The 25,699-nt window shown below is 51.5% G+C and overlaps 2 protein-coding genes across 7 annotated transcripts in view; one reads left to right on the forward strand and one right to left on the reverse strand.

Annotated features, from left to right (window-relative positions):
- iqsec3a (IQ motif and Sec7 domain ArfGEF 3a) overlaps nucleotides 1-11,975 on the forward strand; it is a 32,076-nt gene extending 20,101 nt beyond the window's left edge. The window contains exons 6-16 of one of the 5 annotated variants that reach the window (XR_016113673.1): nucleotides 843-965; nucleotides 2,262-2,428; nucleotides 3,569-3,708; nucleotides 5,847-5,972; nucleotides 6,653-6,752; nucleotides 6,828-6,986; nucleotides 7,243-7,332; nucleotides 7,535-7,578; nucleotides 9,489-10,844; nucleotides 10,932-10,979; nucleotides 11,845-11,975. Coding sequence is in view for 2 of the 5 variants with exons in the window: in XM_088988834.1 (XP_088844960.1) it covers nucleotides 843-965; nucleotides 2,262-2,428; nucleotides 3,569-3,708; nucleotides 5,847-5,972; nucleotides 6,653-6,752; nucleotides 6,828-6,986; nucleotides 7,243-7,332; nucleotides 7,535-7,578; nucleotides 9,489-10,004 (1,465 nt within the window). In the remaining 3 variants the exon portion in view is untranslated. The other 4 variants (XR_016113671.1, XR_016113672.1, XM_088988836.1 and 1 more) reach the window with 4 other exon arrangements.
- On the reverse strand, nucleotides 11,819-16,062 carry LOC148881632 (sodium- and chloride-dependent GABA transporter 1-like). Of its 2 annotated transcripts, XM_088988850.1 has the most exons (14): nucleotides 14,975-16,062; nucleotides 14,781-14,912; nucleotides 14,596-14,696; nucleotides 14,410-14,519; nucleotides 14,180-14,312; nucleotides 13,862-13,996; nucleotides 13,648-13,751; nucleotides 13,453-13,577; nucleotides 13,273-13,385; nucleotides 13,074-13,205; nucleotides 12,912-13,014; nucleotides 12,744-12,844; nucleotides 12,055-12,222; nucleotides 11,819-11,958 (listed from the first exon to the last, which is right to left on the reverse strand). In XM_088988850.1, the coding sequence occupies exons 1-14, from the start codon at nucleotides 15,213-15,215 to the stop codon at nucleotides 11,863-11,865; spliced, it is 1,794 nt and encodes a 597-aa protein (XP_088844976.1). In that variant the 5' UTR covers nucleotides 15,216-16,062; the 3' UTR covers nucleotides 11,819-11,862. The 2 variants fall into 2 exon arrangements, with proteins under 2 accessions (XP_088844976.1, XP_088844975.1); XM_088988849.1 differs by having other exon boundaries at nucleotides 13,273-13,577; nucleotides 13,648-13,705.
- Between the last annotated feature and the right edge of the window lie 9,637 nt (nucleotides 16,063-25,699).

A 25,699-nucleotide genomic window follows, 5' to 3' on the forward strand; every position in this document is an offset into this window, starting at 1 on the left:
CCCCTTCGCAGTCCTTTGAGCAATTTGTCTTTTGCCGCTTTTAATATCGCCAAGGTCGCGGATATGTTTTAATCTCAGCATAAATGGACCCAACATTTTTTGCTTTGACCTCTAATGTGTCCCCTGTGGCGTGCCGACGATGCTACATTCCCCGCACGTTTCCTTAAGCATAAACCGAGCGCATTAAAATGTCGCTAAGTCAATTAAGTCGCCATTGATTTGTCCCGCGGGACGAGTCCCATTGACGGATGTTGAGCTGTAAGGTTCTTTGGAAACATGTGGGATGGAAAATACATAAACTGTAAAAGAATCAATTTATTAGTAATAGTAAAATTTATACATATTAGCAGATAGCTACAACAAGCTGAGGCCGGGAAAGCGTTGGTCAGACCTCTGGCAATGTTTTTTCACTTCCACGAGGGGGCAGCATTTGCCTTCTGTCCATGTTAGCGCTTTGTTCCAGCTTCAACTGTCTAAACGAGATGTATGAATAAAAGTCCATCGAAACTTCTAAACTTCATTTCACTTGAACCAATTTGTAGCTAGCTTCTTGTGAACTCATGTCTCAAACTTTTTTTGTTTTTTAATTAAGGTAATTAAGATTTAGCAGTCAGGTTCAAGGAGGATTTTACGCTCTGGGAGATTTCCACGTGTTTGCTTGCCAGCATCTTGATTCTTCTCCGTTGCTCCGTTCCTCCTCCTCTTCCTCCTCGGCGCATTGAATTAGGAAATCCTTATCTCCAGTCTGCATCCCCGGGCTCATCGATCCCGTCGCGCTGACGCACACTGATTACGTTTTGGCTCGCTCCGCGGCTAACTCTCACCCGACGCTTCTTCCACAGCTGTGTGGTGGACGAGATGGATTTCTCCGGCATGGAGCTGGACGACGCATTGAGGAAATTCCAGGCCCACATTCGTGTCCAAGGAGAAGCCCAGAAGGTGGAGCGTCTCATCGAAGCTTTCAGGTCATTTGAAAGTGATGTGCGCACGTTGCTATGATATAAATGTCAATATTTTTAAAGTATATTTTCATTTTTTTAACTCATTCACAGCCATTCCCAAATTTATTCAGCAATTGAAAATTGTGACATTCCCAAATTTGTTCAGGTTTTCGTTTTTCTTGTAGGGTTGCTGATAAGGCGCTGGTCAGACCTCTGCCAATGTTTTTTCCCTTCCACGAGAGGGCAGCATTTGCCTTTTTTCCATGTTATCGCTTTGTTACAGTTACAGCTGTTGTTAAAGCTCTATATAAATCCATATGTATGTACTAGCTTTCCCCATTTGAGGTGCACGACAAGGAGGTAAACAAAAAAGTGTAGCGAGGGACCTTGGCAATGCCCGGCCGGTCATCTGCGTGTTAGAGCAGAGGCGTGAGAGCGGAACAAACCTTGGGGTGTGTGGGGAGGCGGATTTGAAAAGGGCACAAAAACAAAAGGAGGGTTGTGGATTTATAAATAACCAATGTTGTGTAACGTCCACCCGCCGCCCCCTTTCTCTCTTACCCTCCCTGCTGAGATCAGAAGAGCTTCTAAAAACAAACGGGGACAATGACTCATCCCCCAAAAAATACCATATCCCATATTTAAAAAAAATACTTGCCTCATTCTTATTTATGTGTATTTGATGAATACCAAAACGAGTAAATAAATGCCACAGAGACATTACCCGGCTCATCAGGCCTGTAAAACGTCTTCCACGCGCTTTTCGGTGTGCAACTGTTGACTGCTCAAATCAACTATTACATGATGCGCACATTTCATTCTTGACTTACTATCAAAATCCTCACACGCCGTTGTACTATTGTATATTTTTTTCCCCCAGCCTGGGAGCTTTCCTATTGTATCCGTTTGACTAAAGTAATCCCTCTCTCACAGACGCGATCGTCCGACTATATTCGGCGATGAGTTAGAATCTTGCGGCGCTCCAGTATGATATTCTCTCCGGGTGTGCAGATACTTGACAAAAAAGCTTTGACGTGTTTATCTACCGGCGTGGAGCGCCGCGTGATATATGATGTGTTCAGGACGGTAGGACAAATATGCTTTAAAACCCTCAGAGGGGAATATTTTACTGTCATACCAAGTCAAATTAAAGCTATAAATCCATACTTGCTTTCATCTGCTTCTATATTATTTTGATGTTATTTATTTTTTGAATGGTGGGTGGAAAAAAATCCTGCAATTTCGGAGCATTTGATATCAGGGTCATGTTTGTCCACCTACTAACGAATACTTTCGGTGTATATGTTTGCCCCTCTGCAGCCAACGTTACTGCATGTGCAACCCTGATGTGGTGCAGCAGTTCCACAACCCAGACACCATCTTCATCCTGGCTTTCGCCATCATTCTCCTCAACACCGACATGTACAGTCCCAACATCAAACCTGACCGCAAGATGCTACTGGAAGACTTCATACGCAACCTCCGAGGTACGTAAACGCAAATGCTGATCAATCAGGAGTTCGATGTGCACCAACTTGAGGAAATTCATCCAGGCGGCGCTCGGTGATTAAATCAGCCCGGAAAAATCAATCCGGGCATTTTACGCAAATGAAAACACGCTGCGCCGTCCCAGCCGGTCTATTTGTCTTTGGAGTTTTTGTATCATCTCTCCATCTATTTATTACCCTTGTCATTAATCTCATTTTGGGCATGGACCCCGCACCTTCAGCCCCCCAACACAAGTTGATTAATTGTCTGAGTTTTCAGGCTGACATAATTTAAAACAATCATCCAAAGGCTTCAACAGATCTGATGGGCTTTTAAAAACTTGATTCAGAGGTGAGCGATGAGTATCGCAACATCTGGCAGCTTGACACATGCCGCGCTCAGGTGGAAACCATTCACTCGGCTATTAACCTCCACTCCCGTGACCCCTTGTCAACCTGAAATGGAGACGGCAGAGGTTGAACAAAAGACAGCTGAGACGGGTTGAGTATTGGTCTGTTTATCTAGTTTTTTGTTCATATAAAAAGCAAAAACAAACTCATTCACTGCCAGACAATGTGCAAAAATGTATCCACTCCAGTGCCAGAGTTTTTGTCATTTTCACTCAAATTGCAGAACCCACAGAATATAAGCATTCAATTCAAATTAAGAAACCTTAGACTGTCTTCTTTCATCAGAAAAAAAATGTTTAATTCCTAAGTTATAAGGGTCTGTAGTTATCTGAGCTTGAAATAGGGGCGGCTGTACAAAATACAATACAATACATACACATTGATTTATAATAGCGCTTTAACAACAGCTAAAGTTGTAACAAAGCGCTAACGTGGACAAAAGGCAAATTCTGCCCCATCGTGAATGGAAAAAAACATTGCCGGAGGTCTGACCAGTGCTTTATTGCCAACCCAAGAAAAATCAAAACCCCAACAAATTCCGGTATGGCGCACGTCATGCTTTTCAATCCCAGATTACGTCCGGGAATGGCAGTGAGTGAGTTAAACACAATTATAGAACGCTTAAGCATATTCTGCTGACGCGGCCGCTTCAGAACGCCTCGTTGTTAAGTCGTTTGTGCAGAGAAAGACACGGCACCAGACGTGTCTGTTCGTCGCCCATTTTCTCAGGCGTGGACGACGGGGCGGATATCCCCCGCGACATGGTAGTGGGCATCTACGAGCGAATACAGATGAGAGAACTGCGCTCCAACGAGGACCACGTCACCTACGTCTCCAAGGTGGAGCAATCCATCGTCGGCATGAAAACGGTGAGCAGACACAACCTCACCCCCTTCCTCCTCCCCGTAGCCGAGTTCCAGACGCCAATTTATCACGAGTACCGGCACTCACGCGCTCTCCATGCTCCAGTCAGTCATCACTCAAGGCCTTAATCACGATCACCTGGCTTAAGTAGCGTTAGCGGAGCACATTTGTGATCCATTAGAAGACAAATGAGTACCTGAAACTCATTACCCAGAATGCTCCCCGATCGTTTTGAGTTGAGACGTTTTGAATAATGCTACAGCCTATACCAAGGCTGCGATTTAGCTTGAGAACAGCAGCCCTAAGAGTGGATAGCTATGTTACTAAGATCAATTTCGCTATATCTTCTTGCCTAGCATGCTATGGGCCTTTCAAGCTCAACATCACTTCAACATTCTGAACTCTTAACCTCCCCTCTTATTCCCTTTCGACGATGACTCAGTGCAAAAAGTTACTCTCGCGATTCTCCTGTCGACCTCCTCAATGACATTGAGACAGTGATTGCTAACGTCTTCCTCAACCGTCTGCCGTCCCCTCTCCTACCGCAACCTTGTCGGTGATGAATGGGTAGCCAACGGATGACAGAGAGAGAGCATAGTCAGATTTCCCAAATGATGGATTGTTGAGACAGAAAGTGTCTCCTCCTGCCCACAAGGAGCTGTCAGCTCCACAAAAGGCAGTAGGAGAGAAAAAAAAATATTGTGGGCGGGGTACAAGTCCCTTTTGTTTGTTTTTGTGTGTCAGTTTTAAAGTAAACTTCAAATGAGAATGACAAATAGATTGCTTGAGGCAAGCCTCTTTTGCATCTTATTAGGAGAGTGATGCAAGATTGAGAATAGGTGCTGAGAAATCAAGCATACTTTAAAAAGTAAATGCAGTCTTTCTCCATGGTGGAAGTTTGGCGGGTATGAATATTTTAAGACTTGATTAAAGCTCAGTGGTCCTCACTGCGTCCCAAATATTTGCCATAAATACGTTTGTCAATTGGATTGGATTAGCCTTTTTAGTCTCGCAGTGGAGAAATTTATATTTCACAGCAGCGATGTGATGAAATTAAGAGGAAAGGTAAGGAAGAAGTAGAAAAAAACAATATAAGTGCCATCTTAGTAAAAATCTTAGTAAAAAATACATAAATAACAATTAATGTGACACAACACAAGACACAGACAGTCATTGAATCTTAAGCACTTTCTGCACCCTCTTTGTCATATGAAGCAGTTCTAGATGAGAGAAGAGAAGATTAAAGCGTCCTTTTCACCAGTGAATCAGGGACGTCATGGTGAAATGTGCACGTCTGCTACAAGCTAAATGTTGAAAGCAAACACAAAGCTGTAGCATCCATTGACGAAAAGAGATATTGTCTCACATCTCCTGTCCCACGTAAATCCGTTCTACATACAGTTCTACATTTATTTCGGACAAACTGGGCAGTTCATCATAACACTGTCGGGTTTCATTTTCATTATGTAATCACATGCCTTTGCTGACATGACCTGAGATTTAAAAAATAAAATAAAAAAAGGAGGCGAGCAGGAAATATCCACCATCCCCGCTGCGACAAGCAGACGGTTGTGCAAATTATCCACAGTGGAGGGAGCGGTGCCGGCAGAAAAATAAAAAGCGGAAATGCCGGGCCGTGCATTCGGATCGAATCGCAAATGAAATGCTTGTGACAGGCGCTTTTCCATTGCTTCCTTTTTTATCAAATGATGTGATTGGAGCACACCGCAAAGGCAATTTTGTGATAAACCTTTATGTGACTCCTTTTAATCGCGCGCCATGACGGGAGCCGCACCGGTCACAATCAACACGGTTGGATTATAGAGCAAGAGGAGGAAGTAAGGAATATGCCACCGCCTCCTTCTATCGTCTTTATGTATCTTCAAGTTGACTGGTGTGAACTTGAAATGGAAAATTACGAAATGGTAAAATTACGAATGAAATACATTCGGGAGTAAGTATTTCTCAATCTAAAAAATAGTTCATTACCAGACTAGTTCCAGTTTGTGTCAACATTACTTCCATCATGCCAAATAGCAGAAATTAAAAAGTATAATTATTTATTTTGATTCTTTTTTTGAAACAATTACGCTTCCATCATGGCATGCGGGGATTGATTAGTTTGTCCTGAATGTCTCCGCAGGTTCTCTCGGTGCCTCACAGACGACTAGTATGCTGCAGCCGTCTCTTCGAGGTGACGGACGTCAACAAGGCCCAGAAACAGGCGGCGCACCAGCGTGAAGTGTTCCTCTTCAACGATCTCATTGTGGTAACTTTTAAAGACACGTTTAATATTTATTTTATTTTTTATCCCCCACATTGGAGGATTCCGTTTTGACGAATGATGGTTCCAACCTCCCTCCCCACGCCGAGTGCACGTATGAAAGCATCTTATACTGTTGAGATATCTGCGTGTGTTTCTTCTTATTAAGTAGAACGGGAAAGATATGCTCACTTTTATCCCCCTGAGCAAAGCAGCCGTAATCTGCGACGTTTGACTCAGGTCACGGCGCAAACTAAAGACTTTGTGTCTGACATAATTAGCGTTCCCGTTAGGAGTCACCTCGCGGGGTTATCGTCTCAAAGTCGATCGGCAGATGTCATCATGCAAAATGCTGATCTTAAACAAAGGGGAGGACGAAAGTGACGTGCTAATAATTGTCAACTCCGGAGGGGGGGAAATGAGGTTAAAGGCACATTTCGTGCCAATCGTTTTCACGGTCAATTAACGTTGGGATAAATACTCATCGTCGTGTTCAAAAAGTGAGAGAAATGTCACAGCAAAGTCGTAATGATTCCTTTTCGTCAGGGAACAAAACTTTGGTTTGTTCTGAGAGTCAATTATTTTTAAAATCAACGCGATGTAAACACAAAAAATATTAAATAATTCTAATATTACCACAAGATCAGACAAATACATTTTCTCTATTTTCTTTGGGTCATCCATAGATATTAAAGCTATGTCCAAAGAAGAAGAGTTCAGCGGCCTACACCTTCTGCAAAGCCCTGGGCCTTCTCGGCATGCAGTTTCACTTATTTGACAACGAATGTAAGTGACCGTGTCTGAATTGTTTTAGCACACTGAAATTTGCTTTTAATTTTTAATTTATCAACTGCTCGTCAGACTACCCTCACGGCATCACCATCCTGTCGCCGTTCGGCTACGACAAGAAACAGATGCTCAACTTCTGCGCACAAAGCGCTGAGGAGCTTTTCAAATTTGTGGAGGATCTGAAGGAGTCTATTGCTGAAGTCTCAGAGATGGAACAGATCCGCATTGAGTGTAAGGTTTTTCCTTCCTTATTTTTTTACAACCCAAAACTTCAAAAAGGGGACATTAGAAGTCAAAACATTGCACAGTCAGCGTGGTTGGCGACGACGTGCAATTAGCATCAACCGCGGCGTTTAATTACAGCGATAAAGAACCACGCCGTGTGGTGGCGCACGTCGACGCTTGTGCAATGGCGTAACTGCCGCCATGATGCCGATGCTGATGGGTGCGACGGTGCGTGTCTTATGCTCTCATTCGCTCGCTTCAGGGGAGCTGGAGAAGCAGCAGGGATCCAAGACGCAGCCGATCAACAACGGCACGCAATTGGAGCTGCGGGGAAAGCACGGCGATGCGCCAGGTAGGTAGTATGAGGCTTGACTACGCTGATTTTAAAAGCTTGTTCGCTTCCTGTGTGACAAAACGGCTTACGAGCTAAATTACCTTTGATGTGGTAGTGTGATAATTACTTGATAAATTAATTTTCTTCTCATTTGATTTTAAAACATGTTGGAATAAATGCGGGTGTTTTTGTCCTTTTTAATATAACACTGTGGCTTCAGGAAACCAGGAGGCGGAGGACAGAAGTGGACAAAATGCCATGGAGGTAAGTGCTTAACGACAAGGACAAGTCCCCTACGACAGGTAAGTGCTCAAACTAGCGTCGTTAGGAGGAACCCGGATCGATACAAAATGTATATCCGCATCAGCGTCGAATCAAGAACAGCATCAACGAGGACAACAACAAATCCATTTGGATCCCCTCTTTCCGCTCATACAAAACCCCTGGACAAGCATCTCGTGCAAAGAGAATCCATCTCGATGACATTAACATGGAGGCTTTGTTGCTACAGGATGACCTTTTCAGCGTCGACGTGCGCCACCACACGGCGTGGTTCTTTATCGCTGTAATTAAACGCCGCGGTTGATGCTAATTACACGTCGTCGCCAACCACGCTGACTGGGCGGAGCGCCCCCAGGAGGCAAAGGACATGCACATAGCCCCAAGTTGACATTGAAAATAACACGGACCTGTTTTCCTTGTGGCTTAATTAGATATTGAGCTTTTTTTTTTGGGGGGGGGGGAGTGGAGGTAGCTATTGATTTAATTTGAGATTTTAGCTTATTCTCATTGTGGAAGATTGTCCTCTCCGTCCTTCCACACGCTGCAGTAAATGTCAGCAGCTGGCGCGAAGGAAACGTTAGCTTGTCACAGCGCATTCGTCCGGGAGAGGAGAGGACGTGGATTGCCGGCGGGTGGGGCTGTTGGGCTGTCGCCGCAATGCAGAGCGCAGCTCTTGGGGTCTCCATCCTTTCATCCCATCCGCGGTTGGAGGAAGTTTGCCGCGCAAAGTCATCAAACAGCTGCTCGCCGATACTGACGTGACACAAAGTGTCGGAAAGGAATAGTGCCTGTCAACAAAGGAGTCAACAAGATTGTCAAAACTGATTCATATGATAAAAGATGAAGACCTGAGCAGGAATAAGTAGCATAAGGATCATTACCCTGAAGGTTCAAGAACTGCAGAGGAGCCGCCAAACGCGGTTGAGACCGTCAACCTGCGCTGAAAATCTGAAATATTACCGGCATGAAAACCTGGCTGGGTAGCCAATCGAGGACATACCACAGGCCGGATTAGATTAGATTAGCCTTGATGAGTCTCGCAGTGGGGAAATTTAGATTTTACAGCAGCAGAGTGATGAAAGTAATAGCATTACAGGCGCATTAAAGGCTGATTGTGTCAGAGCCGCACCCAATCATTTGTGTTGAAAGATGATCACAACCCCATCAAGGGAAAACCTCACCTATCTTGGATCAGACATTCCAAAATTGACGGAACACTCCCAGGAACTTCTGCTTCAGAACTGGATGACTATCGTGTTCATGTTGAATCAGTGACCAGGATTCTACAAGGTGACGACTCGACTTGCAACTCTGCATCAACAAAGAATCCTGCTGTAAAAACTGAATCAAGCCAACCAAATTCCCAACAACTCAAAAAGGGAAAAACTAAATTAGTTTGAGATTTATGCAAAATCCCAGCCGTGTGCTGTTATGTCATCGATTGATCGACTTTGTCTTCATCTCAGAGACAAGCGACACATCCAGAATTCGAAGTCTTAATCATGTGACCTGTGCATTGTGCCACCCCGTTGCTTGTTGGACGTCTTGTGTGCTTTCCCAACCCTCCTCTTCTACCTCCTCCCTCCGAGTATCCTCGTGTCCGCCGCTCCCTTTCCCGCATAGCGCCACACAGTGGTTTGGAAGGGCGATACAAGTGCCCTCAGTGTCCCCCTTTAGAACCACCGGGCTCACTCACCACCCCCTCTCACACACAACTCCCATCGGTGTTCCCAGCATCCACGGAGGACCACCTCCCACGTGTGTGCGTGTGTGTTCTGACATCACCACCACCTTCACCCCCCCTCCCAAAAAAAAGAGGGCTTGACGGATCGTTGCGGAGGAACCAGCTTGATAACATTTGATGCTGTTCTCTTGGCTGTTTTCTAAACTAGGTGTCAATTCACAACAGGCTTCAGACGTACCAGCTCAGCAGCAGCAGTCCCGAGAGCGCGGGCCTTCTTAACCACGGGGGGGAGCTGCTCTTCCACCCGGGGCTCGCCCACTCCCCCCAACACTCCAGCGCCCCGGCCCAGTGGCCACGCCCCCAACCCGCCACCAGCGTGGCCGACCTGCGGCCCGAGGCGCTCATCCAATGCCAGCAGATCGTCAAGGTCATCATGATGGACAATGGCGGCCACGCCCGCATGGAGGCGTTCCTCGGCCACCCGCATTCGCTCCCCCATTACCACCCGCATCACTACTACCAGCACTACCAGCTGAGCCAGTCGGCTACGTCTACGCCGCTGCGCTCGCCCGACGCCTCGCAGTGCTGCGACGGCGGCGATGGCCACCAACCCCCTCTCCCCCCGCCGCCGCCGCCGTACAACCACCCACATCAATACATCCCCCCGGACTACATCGGACCCGGACTACATCGGACCCCTAGCGGCTCCCGGAGCATGCTGTAAAAAAATATCATCTCATGCACCCCATTCACACCATTTAACGGTACAAATGTACATATGGATAAAAAAATATCAAAAGAAGAATACCCTAAATACGTATATAATTATATTTACCAAAATATGCTTAGATTTGAAAAACAAGAACCGAGCAACGCCATGTGTTGATGACACGTGACTTGATTTTTCAAAACACCTTTTTAACTCAAATTGTGGATGGACAAAGAGCAGAAATATCCTCACCTGCGACTATTGTGCCAAAAAAAGAAAGAAAAGTGATATTTGCAAAGCCAAACATTTATTCATGACGGATGGATGGACACTGCTCCCACGCTGGCTACTACTTTTTTTGTTTTGCTTCTCCAGGAAATGGAGAATTTTCAGGGAATGTCAAATTTCCCCCCTTTATTTATTTTTCGAAGCCTTTGTGCGTGTTGTCTTCTCATATCTCCTGCTAATCTTTGTAGCCTGACATTTATCCCCCAAAAGTAAGAATAACAAACTGGATAATCCCAACAACCCCATCCCGCCACAAAATGTTGATGAGAATAAGCGGGGTGTTATCTGATCTTTTTTTCCCCCCTCGAGCCCGGATTGTAAATATCACATCCTAAAGATGTCAGAAAGGACAAGCAGCCTTTTAATAATCACATGACCCTCACTCTGAAGCGGGTCACCCGATGCCCCGCTCCTCATCTTTTATGCATTCAAACAAAAAATGCCCCCCAAGTGAGCTTGACCTCCCAGACCCGACCAGTCATTTGTCAGCCACCAGGCAGATTTATTGATTCTTTTTTTCTTTTCACTCCCTGTTTTATTCACCTCTATCATCCCTTGGACTTAAAAGTAAGTAAAAAAAGATAACTGTTTCTCAAATGAGAAATGTGAGCAAATCCTGCTTAATGCATCGTCACAATATCAGTGTTATTGCAGGTCTTCGTGCTATTTGGAGAGATTTTCACATCGCATCAACACGCTAAGGTACAGTAAAATAGCAAGAATGAGCACTTTGGTTTATTTATTTTTATTAGCTTGAAAAACAAAGCATATCATTTGTTCCACCTATATCATTTGTTTTGCATGTTGGCCCCATATGGTGGAAATGTCGGATTCTCCCCAACCCCCTCCACCGCCCTCCTGCATAATTGTCTCATTTTCTTGGGAGATGCTTTATGTCCGCGTGCGCGTGCACGGGATGTAACCAATGTAGCATTTAGGGGATCCCGCAAGTGGCTGACCTTCAGCTATGACAGGACACTGACCAAAGGGCTCTCCCATATATACCATTGCACTGCTTCATGAATGACACAATGACAAATATTAGGGAATTTACATTTAATTAGTTAAACATAAGGGAATGTGGGTGTAATGAGCCATCACTTCCCGTGGGTGAATTCCTTTCTCAAACTGTTTTTGCAGTATATCAACATGCTATTAAACATCATACAAGTCTATCTGTGTTTGCCATGCTCGATTTTTGGACAGTTTTTTACAGATTAAAGTATTTATATACATTGGTGCAAACTGTTCATATAGCACAGGGCAGGTCATGAAGCACACCTGAGAAAAATCGTATTCTGTCCTGATTTTTATTTCTATTTTAATCTCACCAAAAACACAATTTGCTGACAATATATAAACACATTCGACATTGTAAATGTGACATGCATTGCTTTTTCGTCATCAATAACTCAAAGTGTGGCCTATGTTATTATATACGCTAATGTATCACATTACTGTATGACGGCTGATTGACAGTTTCCTTGTTTTTAAAGCTGTAAAACGCCCTCGTAAAATACATCCAAGTGTCACTAAATCTGCCGTCACGGCGTGATTATTTTTTCAGGGATGACAGAAGGGTGGGCTAGACGAGGGCTTCACCAAAATTCCCAGTGTGCGTAGAAATGTCATGACCCGCTGGCTTGACTTCCTGCTGCGACGTCGTCATCCTCTTCCAGCGCTGAAGGTCACAAAAGAGGAATATTTATTGTTTCCGTTAACCCACTACTCCTGCATCATTTCTAAGTAGAGAAAGTATGCGAGGGTGACGCGGTACCTCCTCGACGGGTCCCGGCGTGGTGCACAGCATGTAGACCACGTAGCCCGGGATGAGCACCATGGACAACAAGGCCATGAACCAGCCAATGGTTTGTCCCCACACAGGGTATACATACTTGCCCAGAGTCGGCGGCGTCATCTCCACTGCGCTGAAGGTAAAGACACCCTGAAATAAAGACATTTGACTTACACAGGGGGGATGTGATGCGACAAGTCTGCGTTCATTTGGAGTCAACCTTGCACATAAACAGACGACACTGGTGATTTTGTATTGAACTGAACAAATGATTTATGTTTTGAATTCAATAAATTAATTTGCATAATGTGCTTAAAAGACACACAACGGCGGGGTGTTAATGATATGCATGCATGCTAGCCACATTATCGTGTTATTAATGTAAGAAAAATATTTTAAAATGTGTCGAATACCTATTAGCATGTTAGCTACATCTGTGTTTTGAATCTCTCAGCTAACTACCCCAAGGAAGCTAGGTTTGATTCCAATGTTTTAATAGTAGCAAGCCCCTTCTAGCAGTCGCCGTATTTCACTATTTTGACCATCATTGTTTCTCCACCGCGACACTACCAAACATATTGATCGTCACCAGTTTGACTGAGTGACAACATGGCAGTGACAGATTGGTGTCACAGAGGTCTGTTCAATGAAATCATTTCCTGTCCGCCTACCAGGCAAATGAGCGGCGTGAAATACTTCCAACAGAGCTTCCACCAAACGCAGGGTCGGTAGCCGATCATGTCCTCGATATCCTTGTAGAACCTCTCGGCTCCTGCGCCATCAAATCGAGGTCAGGGCAAAAGGATGCAAAGTTACCACCTGGCCGGCAGACATCCTACCGTAAAACCAGGCGATGGAAATAGTCTCGAAGAAGACGAGATAGAGGAGACACATTCCGCTAGCGGAGTAATAGTCAAACAGCTTGAACACATACAGGCCACCCTGGAAGACATGCGTAGAAGATGAAGCACGTCCCAGAGTTGTTTTGTCATGTGGTGTACCTGTGTGATATTGGAGAAACCAATGATGAAGGACACAAAGCAGACCACCAAGATGAACACCTTCTTCCTCTTCCTCAGCAATAAGGGATACTCGTCCATCAGAGCTGTGATGAAGCCTTCCACCGTGCAGAACTGATTGGATGCGACAGGGTGAGTTATTGGATTATTGTTTTTTCTCTGCCTCGTGTGTTGTTTATACCTGGCTGTCCAATCCCAGCATCATTAGCATGGAAAAGAACAGGATGGCCCACAGAGACGACATGGGTAGCTGCGTGACCGCCTGGGGGTATGCCAAGAACGCCAATCCAGGACCTATGTTTAAAAGCACTTGATTAGCGGCACTCGGAGCCAAACAAATCGCATCTCGTCTATCGAATACCCGAAGCGGCCAGCTCCTTAACGGATTTCTTGGTGATGTGCGACATGAAGCCCACGATGGAGAAGATGACAAAGCCAGCGAACATGCTGGTGCAGGAGTTGATGCAGCACACGATGATGGAGTCCCTGGAATGCACGATGGACCGATCAGCAGCGGGACACAAAATGGCCGTCGGCGTACAAGTACAGCCCATACTTGTAGACGTCGTTATTGTAGCTGTTGTAGCTGCCCAGCGCGATGAGCGAGCCCAGGCCTAGGCCATAGGAGAAGAAGATTTGGGTGGCGGCATCCAGCCACACCTTAAGACACCATAGTAGGACGCACAATTTTCCATTCAAGTATGTAGTAATTCATTTTTCCAGACAAGACCAATGAAGAAATGGAATCATGTGTATTGAAAACATTTTACCTCTGAGCTGATGAGCTTGTTGAAATCTGGGGTGATATAGAAGCGGATTCCGTCGATGGCTCCCGGGAGGGTGACTCCACGGAAGAAAAGAATGAAGAGCATAAAGTAGGGATAGGTCGCCGAGAAATACACCACCTGAATGGAGAGGTAAGTTTAAGATTTATGGATCCTTTTATGGACAAAACAGGGATTCGATGGAAGACACAGATTTGCCAAAAGGAAAACAAGAATATCCTCAATGGTGGACATTTGTCAAAGTTAAACCTTCAATGAGAGAAGATCAAAATTAATGTTTTAAATGACACAATAAAATCTGACCTTCCCCGTCCACTCTACTCCCTTCCAGATTGAGAAATAGACCAGAACCCAAGCGAGCGCCAAGGTGCCCACCAGGGGCCAACGAACTTCCCCGGGTTCCTCCAGACCTCCGGACAGCTGGTGCATGTTACGCCTTGGAAAACACCAACGAGCAATTTGGATTTATCCCGTTTGCGCAAAGCCACAGTGAAAACAAAATCTCAGGAAGGGAAAAGACCATGTAGACTCACTCCCAGAATTCGGTAACAGCACTGGTCAGGTTGGTGGTGTCCTTCAGGCTATAGTTACAGAAGCACTTCGGCGTGTTCCAGGGATTGTCGCAATTTTTCCAGGGCAGCTCCTGCACACCCAGAAACAGGAAAAACATCTGAATCTGGCCAACAAAAGCCTTGACGGAAATCTTGCTTCGAACGTACCGACCCGAAGGAGTTGAATAAATAGTAGAGAGCCCATGCTATGATGATGATGTAATAAATGTTGAGCCAGAAGGAGAGCACCACGGCGGCCAGACCGACACCTGCCGACACAAACACATTTGACCTCAACACCTCGACCGTTTTCACTTCCCTACGTCATTGAGGAACATTCTCGTCTTTTTTACCCTTCATCATCGGCATGAGCTTCCACACTCCCAGCCCTCCCACTGAGGTAAACTGTCCGAGGGACGTCTCCAGTAAGAAGAGTGGTATCCCGGCAAACACCAAAGTCATAAAGTACGGGATCAAGAAAGCACCTTTGACGGGACGTGGATTAATCAGTTGTGTGAAAATGAAGTCTTGATCCGGCGGAACTTACCTCCGCCATTCTTGCCGCACAAATACGGGAACCTCCAGACATTCCCCAAGCCGATGGCATAACCTACGCACGACAGCAGGAAGTCAAACTTTCCTTTCCAGCTGCCTCGGTCGGGGGCCTCCTCTCTTGGCTGCTCTCGATCCACAGGAGGTACCACATGCGCCATTTGCTCAAAAGGAACCGCTTGCTTGATGTCAGTAGAGCAGTTTAAGTCCACTGTACTCTGTCCGGTTTTGCCCATGGTGGGACCGCCAAGGAAAAAGTGGATTCTTTTGGGGTTCTTCGGGTTATGTTCTCAAGATAGATTTTGCTTCTTTGGCAGAGGGATGCAAATAAATAGAGAAGCTATGAACAACGGACAATTGAATGTTAGTTCGCACATGGACCTGGAGGATTATTATTATTATTCGTTTTTTTATCATGGCATTGGGTTTATTACTGGCCGAAACAATTTGCCAAACTCTGCGATGGATGGCGGTCATCATATAGCACAAAACATCGTAGGAGCCATATAACCACCCAACAGCGTTAATAACCTCATACTCCAGTATCAGAGGTTCGGCACAGTGAGAAGGGAAGCAATTGCAGGCGATTGATTGGCCTAGAAAATGTTCGCATCGCCACTTTTCATTAGTTCACCGCACTGAGTGCACAATCATATCGTTGCAATATTTATAGGTAGGCGATGATTGACACTCATGAGAAGACATTGTGCAGCCATGCAAAGGATCCACGCTTTGAAATTTGGATGACATTTTAATGGGATGAAGGAGAAATCATCCAACCGAAAAGTAAATTCAATTCCAATCAAAGGAACATGCATCCTTGTGTAAGGTGACTTCTTTGAAGATAAACCAGATTTTATGAGGACTCTCCATGAACAATCAAGCGTTTGAATTTGTCAGCCATGTGGGATTTCCGTGGGAATAAAACAAATGGCCTTACCTCGCGCAAATATCCACCTCATCAACTCTTTCACTGCAGCTTGATTCAAAAAGGTAATGAAAATGTTTTTGCTCAATTGGAGCTACCTCCTCATGCCCACGGGAGGCTCTCCTCTCGTCGACGCTGACTCTTTGCTGCATCGGCGCCCTACCGGTTGTGCTTGTTAGTCAGCTATCGAGTAGCTCCTAATAAAGTTCGACCTGTATGCCTGCTTTGATTACAGCTCAGTGGCTGGACCGCCTGCAGCCATATGGGATTCGCCGATCGCACACACACACACACACACACACACACACACACACACACACACACACACACACACACACACACACACACACACACACACACACACACACACACACACACACAGTAGTGGCACATGGTATGTCGTGTGTATCTGTGTGTGTGGTTGACACCAGGAGAAGCACAATGAACATCAACAAGACCAAAACACTGCAAGGACAACAAATGACTTAATCGGGGGAGAAAAATCGGGAAGGTCCTGCATTTTAATACCTCCTGAAGAGCAAACCAAAGTGAGAAGAAAAACTTGCTATAACTGGGAGAAGCTGCAGTACAAGCCCAGAAAAGCACCTAATATGGAAGTGGACACTGGAGATAATCCAAATTAAACCGCTTCGATATGGAGTCTTCTGCAGCTAACAAGCCACTCTGGCATTGCTATGCCACGAAGAGCCATCTGCGGTGCCAACGCAAGCGGCGGCAAAGCTGTGCGGACGCGGGGAAGGCGGCGACGGGCGCTGCAGGGGTAGGGGGAGGGCAGGGGTCGGATGCCGGCGATCTGCCGGTTGACGGATCTCGGCCTGACCCTGTCCTGTGGGCCTGACGTGCGGCCGACTCCGTGGCTGTCTGCGGTGCCAACGCAAGCGGCGGCAAAGCTGTGCGGACGCGGGGAAGGCGGCGACGGGCGCTGCAGGGGCCGGGGGAGGGCAGGGGTCGGATGCCGGCGATCTGCCGGTTGACGGATCTCGGCCCGACCCCGTCTTGTGCGCCTGACGTGCGTCTCTACCCCACGGCCGTATGACCCACCTTGACTTTAGTCCTGACCGGGCCCTGCCCGCTGTTGGAGGAACCCCCGCTCCCATGTGCCATTATGACAAGGCCTCTCCAGAACCAACACCGAAGGCCCTGCTATGCCACGAAGAGCCATCTGCGGTGCCAACGCAAGCGGCGGCAAAGCAGTGCGGACGCGGGGAAGGCGGCGACGGGCGCTGCAGGGGCAGGGGGAGGGCTGGGGTCGGATGCCGGCGATCTGCCGGTTGACGGATCTCGGCCTGACCCCGTCCTGTGCGCCTGACGTGCGGCCGACTCCGTGGCTGTCTGCGGTGCCCACGCAAGCGGCGGCAAAGCTGTGTGGACGCGGGGAAGGCGGCGACGGGCGCTGCAGGGGCAGGGGGAGGGCAGGGGTCGGATGCCGGCGATCTGCCGGTTGACGGATCTCGGCCTGACCCCGTCCTGTGCGCCTGACGTGCGGCTCTACCCCACGGCCATATGACCCACTTCGACTTTAGTCCTGACCGGGCCCTGCCCGCTGTTGGAGGAACCCCCGCTCCCATGTGCCATTATGACAAGGCCTCTCCAGAACCAACACCAAAGGCGCTGGATACCCACCTCTCGGCCACTGAGTTTACACCACATCAACAAAACCAAAACACTACAAGGACAACAAAGGACGTCATAAGGGGAAGAAAATATGGAAGGTCCTGCATTTTAGTACCTCCTGAATAGGAAACCAAAGTGAAAAGAAAAACTTGCTAGAACTGGGAGAGGCCGCAGGACAAGCCTGGAAAAACACCTAATATGGATGTGCACACTGGGGAGAATCCAAATTATACCGCTTCGATCTGGAGTCTGCTGCAGCTAACAAGCCACTCTAGCATTGCTATGCCACGAAAAGCCATCTGCGGTGCCAACGCAAGCTGCGGCAAAGCTGTGCGGACGCGGGGAAGGCGGCGACGGGCGCTGCAGGGGTAGGGGGAGGGCAGGGGTCGGATGCCGGCGATCTGCCGGTTGACGGATCTCGGCCTGACCCCGTCCTGTGCGCCTGACGTGCGGCCGACTCCGTGGCTGTCTGCGGCGCCAACGCAAGCGGCGGCAAAGCTGTGCGGACGCGGGGAAGGCGGCGACGGGCGCTGCAGGGGCCGGGGGAGGGCAGGGGTCGGATGCCGGCGATCTGCCGGTTGACGGATCTCGGCCTGACCCCGTCTTGTGCGCCTGACGTGCGTCTCTACCCCACGGCCGTATGACCCACCTCGACTTTAGTCCTGACCGGGCCCTGCCCGCTGTTGGAGGAACCCCCGCTCCCATGTGCCATTATGACAAGGCCTCTCCAGAACCAACACCAAAGGCGCTGCTATGCCACGAAGAGCCATCTGCGGTGCCAACGCAAGCGGCGGCAAAGCAGTGCGGACGCGGGGAAGGCGGCGACGGGCGCTGCAGGGGCAGGGGGAGGGCAGGGGTCGGATGCCGGCGATCTGCCGGTTGACGGATCTCGGCCTGACCCCGTCCTGTGCGCCTGACGTGCGGCCGACTCCGTGGCTGTCTGCGGCGCCAACGCAAGCGGCGGCAAAGCTGTGTGGACGCGGGGAAGGCGGCGACGGGCGCTGCAGGGGCAGGGGGAGGGCAGGGGTCGGATGCCGGCGATCTGCCGGTTGACGGATCTCGGCCTGACCCCGTCCTGTGCGCCTGACGTGCGGCTCTACCCCACGGCCATATGACCCACCTCGACTTTAGTCCTGACCGGGCCCTGCCCGCTGTTGGAGGAACCCCCGCTCCCATGTGCCATTATGACAAGGCCTCTCCAGAACCAACACCAAAGGCGCTGGATACCCAACTCTCGGCCACTGAGTTTACACCACATCAACAAAACCAAAACACTACAAGGACAACAAAGAACGTCATAAGGGGAAGAAAATCTGGAAGGTCCTGCATTTTAGTACCTCCTGAATAGGAAACCAAAGTGAAAAGAAAAACTTGCTAGAACTGGGAGAGGCCGCAGGACAAGCCTGGAAAAACACCTAATATGGATGTGGACACTGGGGAGAATCCAAATTATACCGCTTCGATCTGGAGTCTGCTGCAGCTAACAAGCCACTCTGGCATTGCTATGCCACGAAAAGCCATCTGCGGTGCCAACGCAAGCGGCGGCAAAGCTGTGCGGACGCGGGGAAGGCGGCGACGGGCGCTGCAGGGGCAGGGGGAGGGCAGGGGTCGGATGCCGGCGATCTGCCGGTTGACGGATCTCGGCCTGACCCCGTCCTGTGCGCCTGACGTGCGGCTGACTCCGTGGCTGTCTGCGGTGCCAACGCGAGCGGCGGCAAAGCTGTGCGGACGCGGGGAAGGCGGCGACGGGCGCTGCAGGGGCCGGGGGAGGGCAGGGGTCGGATGCCGGCGATCTGCCGGTTGACGGATCTCGGCCTGACCCCGTCTTGTGCGCCTGACGTGCGTCTCTACCCCACGGCCGTATGACCCACCTTGACTTTAGTCCTGCCCGGGCCCTGCCCGCTGTTGGAGGAACCCCCGCTCCCATGTGCCATTATGACAAGGCCTCTCCAGAACCAACATTCTGCGGTGCCAACGCAAGCGGCGGCAAAGCAGTGCGGACGCGGGGAAGGCGGCGACGGGCGCTGCAGGGGCCGGGGGAGGGCAGGGGTCGGATTGCCGGCGATCTGCCGGTTGACGGTTCTCGGCCCGACCCCGTCTTGTGCGCCTGACGTGCGTCTCTACCCCACGGCCGTATGACCCACCTTGACTTTAGTCCTGACCGGGCCCTGCCCGCTGTTGGAGGAACCCCCGCTCCCATGTGCCATTATGACAAGGCCTCTCCAGAACCAACACCAAAGGCCCTGCTATGCCACGAAGAGCCATCTGCGGTGCCAACGCAAGCGGCGGCAAAGCAGTGCGGACGCGGGGAAGGCGGCGACGGGCGCTGCAGGGGCAGGGGGAGGGCTGGGGTCGGATGCCGGCGATCTGCCGGTTGACGGATCTCGGCCTGACCCCGTCCTGTGCGCCTGACGTGCGGCCGACTCCGTGGCTGTCTGCGGTGCCCACGCAAGCGGCGGCAAAGCTGTGTGGACGCGGGGAAGGCGGCGACGGGCGCTGCAGGGGCAGGGGGAGGGCAGGGGTCGGATGCCGGCGATCTGCCGGTTGACGGATCTCGGCCTGACCCCGTCCTGTGCGCCTGACGTGCGGCTCTACCCCACGGCCATATGACCCACCTCGACTTTAGTCCTGACCGGGCCCTGCCCGCTGTTGGAGGAACCCCCGCTCCCATGTGCCATTATGACAAGGCCTCTCCAGAACCAACACCAAAGGCGCTGGATACCCAACTCTCGGCCACTGAGTTTACACCACATCAACAAAACCAAAACACTACAAGGACAACAAAGAACGTCATAAGGGGAAGAAAATCTGGAAGGTCCTGCATTTTAGTACCTCCTGAATAGGAAACCAAAGTGAAAAGAAAAACTTGCTAGAACTGGGAGAGGCCGCAGGACAAGCCTGGAAAAACACCTAATATGGATGTGGACACTGGGGAGAATCCAAATTATACCGCTTCGATCTGGAGTCTGCTGCAGCTAACAAGCCACTCTGGCATTGCTATGCCACGAAAAGCCATCTGCGGTGCCAACGCAAGCGGCGGCAAAGCTGTGCGGACGCGGGGAAGGCGGCGACGGGCGCTGCAGGGGCAGGGGGAGGGCAGGGGTCGGATGCCGGCGATCTGCCGGTTGACGGATCTCGGCCTGACCCCGTCCTGTGCGCCTGACGTGCGGCCGACTCCGTGGCTGTCTGCGGTGCCAACGCGAGCGGCGGCAAAGCTGTGCGGACGCGGGGAAGGCGGCGACGGGCGCTGCAGGGGCCGGGGGAGGGCAGGGGTCGGATGCCGGCGATCTGCCGGTTGACGGATCTCGGCCTGACCCCGTCTTGTGCGCCTGACGTGCGTCTCTACCCCACGGCCGTATGACCCACCTTGACTTTAGTCCTGACCGGGCCCTGCCCGCTGTTGGAGGAACCCCCGCTCCCATGTGCCATTATGACAAGGCCTCTCCAGAACCAACACCAAAGGCGCTGCTATGCCACGAAGAGCCATCTGCGGTGCCAACGCAAGCGGCGGCAAAGCAGTGCGGACGCGGGGAAGGCGGCGACGGGCGCTGCAGGGGCAGGGGGAGGGCAGGGGTCGGATGCCGGCGATCTGCCGGTTGACGGATCTCGGCCTGACCCCGTCCTGTGCGCCTGACGTGCGGCCGACTCCGTGGCTGTCTGCGGCGCCAACGCAAGCGGCGGCAAAGCTGTGTGGACGCGGGGAAGGCGGCGACGGGCGCTGCAGGGGCAGGGGGAGGGCAGGGGTCGGATGCCGGCGATCTGCCGGTTGACGGATCTCGGCCTGACCCCGTCCTGTGCGCCTGACGTGCGGCTCTACCCCACGGCCATATGACCCACCTCGACTTTAGTCCTGACCGGGCCCTGCCCGCTGTTGGAGGAACCCCCGCTCCCATGTGCCATTATGACAAGGCCTCTCCAGAACCAACACCAAAGGCGCTGGATACCCAACTCTCGGCCACTGAGTTTACACCACATCAACAAAACCAAAACACTACAAGGACAACAAAGAACGTCATAAGGGGAAGAAAATCTGGAAGGTCCTGCATTTTAGTACCTCCTGAATAGGAAACCAAAGTGAAAAGAAAAACTTGCTAGAACTGGGAGAGGCCGCAGGACAAGCCTGGAAAAACACCTAATATGGATGTGGACACTGGGGAGAATCCAAATTATACCGCTTCGATCTGGAGTCTGCTGCAGCTAACAAGCCACTCTGGCATTGCTATGCCACGAAGAGCCATCTGCGGTGCCAACGCAAGCGGCGGCAAAGCAGTGCGGACGCGGGGAAGGCGGCGACGGGCGCTGCAGGGGCAGGGGGAGGGCTGGGGTCGGATGCCGGCGATCTGCCGGTTGACGGATCTCGGCCTGACCCCGTCCTGTGCGCCTGACGTGCGGCCGACTCCGTGGCTGTCTGCGGTGCCCACGCAAGCGGCGGCAAAGCTGTGTGGACGCGGGGAAGGCGGCGACGGGCGCTGCAGGGGCAGGGGGAGGGCAGGGGTCGGATGCCGGCGATCTGCCGGTTGACGGATCTCGGCCTGACCCCGTCCTGTGCGCCTGACGTGCGGCTCTACCCCACGGCCATATGACCCACTTCACTTTAGTCCTGACCGGGCCCTGCCCGCTGTTGGAGGAACCCCCGCTCCCATGTGCCATTATGACAAGGCCTCTCCAGAACCAACACCAAAGGCGCTGGATACCCAACTCTCAGCCTATGAGTTTACACCACATCAACAAAACCAAAACACTACAAGGACAACAAAGGACGTCATAAGGGGAAGAAAATCTGGAAGGTCCTGCATTTTAGTACCTACTGAATAGGAAACCAAAGTGAAAAGAAAAACTTGCTAGAACTGGGAGAGGCCGCAGGACAAGCCTGGAAAAACACCTAATATGGATGTGGACACTGGGGAGAATCCAAATTATACCGCTTCGATCTGGAGTCTGCTGCAGCTAACAAGCCACTCTGGCATTGCTATGCCACGAAGAGCCATCTGCGGTGCCAACGCAAGCGGCGGCAAAGCAGTGCGGACGCGGGGAAGGCGGCGACGGGCGCTGCAGGGGCAGGGGGAGGGCTGGGGTCGGATGCCGGCGATCTGCCGGTTGACGGATCTCGGCCTGACCCCGTCCTGTGCGCCTGACGTGCGGCCGACTCCGTGGCTGTCTGCGGTGCCCACGCAAGCGGCGGCAAAGCTGTGTGGACGCGGGGAAGGCGGCGACGGGCGCTGCAGGGGCAGGGGGAGGGCAGGGGTCGGATGCCGGCGATCTGCCGGTTGACGGATCTCGGCCTGACCCCGTCCTGTGCGCCTGACGTGCGGCTCTACCCCACGGCCATATGACCCACTTCACTTTAGTCCTGACCGGGCCCTGCCCGCTGTTGGAGGAACCCCCGCTCCCATGTGCCATTATGACAAGGCCTCTCCAGAACCAACACCAAAGGCGCTGGATACCCAACTCTCAGCCACTGAGTTTACACCACATCAACAAAACCAAAACACTACAAGGACAACAAAGGACGTCATAAGGGGAAGAAAATCTGGAAGGTCCTGCATTTTAGTACCTACTGAATAGGAAACCAAAGTGAAAAGAAAAACTTGCTAGAACTGGGAGAGGCCGCAGGACAAGCCTGGAAAAACACCTAATATGGATGTGGACACTGGGGAGAATCCAAATTATACCGCTTCGATCTGGAGTCTGCTGCAGCTAACAAGCCACTCTGGCATTGCTATGCCACGAAGAGCCATCTGCGGTGCCAACGCAAGCGGCGGCAAAGCAGTGCGGACGCGGGGAAGGCGGCGACGGGCGCTGCAGGGGCAGGGGGAGGGCAGGGGTCGGATGCCGGCGATCTGCCGGTTGACGGATCTCGGCCTGACCCCGTCCTGTGCGCCTGACGTGCGGCCGACTCCGTGGCTGTCTGCGGTGCCAACGCGAGCGGCGGCAAAGCTGTGCGGACGCGGGGAAGGCGGCGACGGGCGCTGCAGGGGCCGGGGGAGGGCAGGGGTCGGATGCCGGCGATCTGCCGGTTGACGGATCTCGGCCTGACCCCGTCCTGTGCGCCTGACGTGCGGCTCTACCCCACGGCCATATGACCCACCTCGACTTTAGTCCTGACCGGGCCCTGCCCGCTGTTGGAGGAACCCCCGCTCCCATGTGCCATTATGACAAGGCCTCTCCAGAACCAACACCAAAGGCGCTGGATACCCAACTCTCAGCCACTGAGTTTACACCACATCAACAAAACCAAAACACTACAAGGACAACAAAACGTCATAAGGGGAAGAAAATCTGGAAGGTCCTGCATTTTAGTACCCTGAATAGGAAACCAAAGTGAAAAGAAAAACTTGCTAGAACTGGGAGAGGCCGCAGGACAAGCCTGGAAAAACACCTAATATGGATGTGGACACTGGGGAGAATCCAAATTATACCGCTTCGATCTGGAGTCTGCTGCAGCTAACAAGCCACTCTGGCATTGCTATGCCACGAAGAGCCATCTGCGGTGCCAACGCAAGCGGCGGCAAAGCAGTGCGGACGCGGGGAAGGCGGCGACGGGCGCTGCAGGGGCAGGGGGAGGGCAGGGGTCGGATGCCGGCGATCTGCCGGTTGACGGATCTCGGCCTGACCCCGTCCTGTGCGCCTGACGTGCGGCCGACTCCGTGGCTGTCTGCGGTGCCAACGCAAGCGGCGGCAAAGCTGTGTGGACGCGGGGAAGGCGGCGACGGGCGCTGCAGGGGCAGGGGGAGGGCAGGGGTCGGATGCCGGCGATCTGCCGGTTGACGGATCTCGGCCTGACCCCGTCCTGTGCGCCTGACGTGCGGCTCTACCCCACGGCCATATGACCCACCTCGACTTTAGTCCTGACCGGGCCCTGCCCGCTGTTGGAGGAACCCCCGCTCCCATGTGCCATTATGACAAGGCCTCTCCAGAACCAACACCAAAGGCGCTGGATACCCAACTCTCGGCCACTGAGTTTACACCACATCAACAAAACCAAAACACTACAAGGACAACAAAGAACGTCATAAGGGGAAGAAAATCTGGAAGGTCCTGCATTTTAGTACCTCCTGAATAGGAAACCAAAGTGAAAAGAAAAACTTGCTAGAACTGGGAGAGGCCGCAGGACAAGCCTGGAAAAACACCTAATATGGATGTGGACACTGGGGAGAATCCAAATTATACCGCTTCGATCTGGAGTCTGCTGCAGCTAACAAGCCACTCTGGCATTGCTATGCCACGAAGAGCCATCTGCGGTGCCAACGCAAGCGGCGGCAAAGCAGTGCGGACGCGGGGAAGGCGGCGACGGGCGCTGCAGGGGCAGGGGGAGGGCTGGGGTCGGATGCCGGCGATCTGCCGGTTGACGGATCTCGGCCTGACCCCGTCCTGTGCGCCTGACGTGCGGCCGACTCCGTGGCTGTCTGCGGTGCCAACGCAAGCGGCGGCAAAGCTGTGCGGACGCGGGGAAGGCGGCGACGGGCGCTGCAGGGGCAGGGGGAGGGCAGGGGTCGGATGCCGGCGATCTGCCGGTTGACGGATCTCGGCCTGACCCCGTCCTGTGCGCCTGACGTGCGGCTCTACCCCACGGCCATATGACCCACCTCGACTTTAGTCCTGACCGGGCCCTGCCCGCTGTTGGAGGAACCCCCGCTCCCATGTGCCATTATGACAAGGCCTCTCCAGAACCAACACCAAAGGCGCTGGATACCCAACTCTCGGCCACTGAGTTTACACCACATCAACAAAACCAAAACACTACAAGGACAACAAAGGACGTCATAAGGGGAAGAAAATCTGGAAGGTCCTGCATTTTAGTACCTACTGAATAGGAAACCAAAGTGAAAAGAAAAACTTGCTAGAACTGGGAGAGGCCGCAGGACAAGCCTGGAAAAACACCTAATATGGATGTGGACACTGGGGAGAATCCAAATTATACCGCTTCGATCTGGAGTCTGCTGCAGCTAACAAGCCACTCTGGCATTGCTATGCCACGAAAAGCCATCTGCGGTGCCAACGCAAGCGGCGGCAAAGCAGTGCGGACGCGGGGAAGGCGGCGACGGGCGCTGCAGGGGCAGGGGGAGGGCAGGGGTCGGATGCCGGCGATCTGCCGGTTGACGGATCTCGGCCTGACCCCGTCCTGTGCGCCTGACGTGCGGCCGACTCCGTGGCTGT

This window comes from Hippocampus bargibanti, linkage group LG22, assembly GCF_051943395.1.
Source record: "Hippocampus bargibanti isolate YZ-2025 linkage group LG22, ASM5194339v1, whole genome shotgun sequence".
Lineage (NCBI taxonomy): Eukaryota > Metazoa > Chordata > Actinopteri > Syngnathiformes > Syngnathidae > Hippocampus > Hippocampus bargibanti.

What these genes read in the sequence shown, in the direction of transcription:
- LOC148881632 (XM_088988849.1), bottom strand. Translation starts at nt 15,215, where the DNA reads ATGGGCAAAACCGGACAGAGTACAGTGGACTTAAACTGCTCTACTGAC. An exon ending in ACAAGCTCATCAGCTCAGAG is followed by an intron (nt 13,706 to 13,861) that starts GTAAAATGTTTT and finishes CCTATGGCCTAG; the next exon opens with GCCTGGGCTCGCTCATCGCG. An exon ending in TTCCATCGCCTGGTTTTACG is followed by an intron (nt 12,845 to 12,911) that starts GTAGGATGTCTG and finishes TTGATGGCGCAG; the next exon opens with GAGCCGAGAGGTTCTACAAG.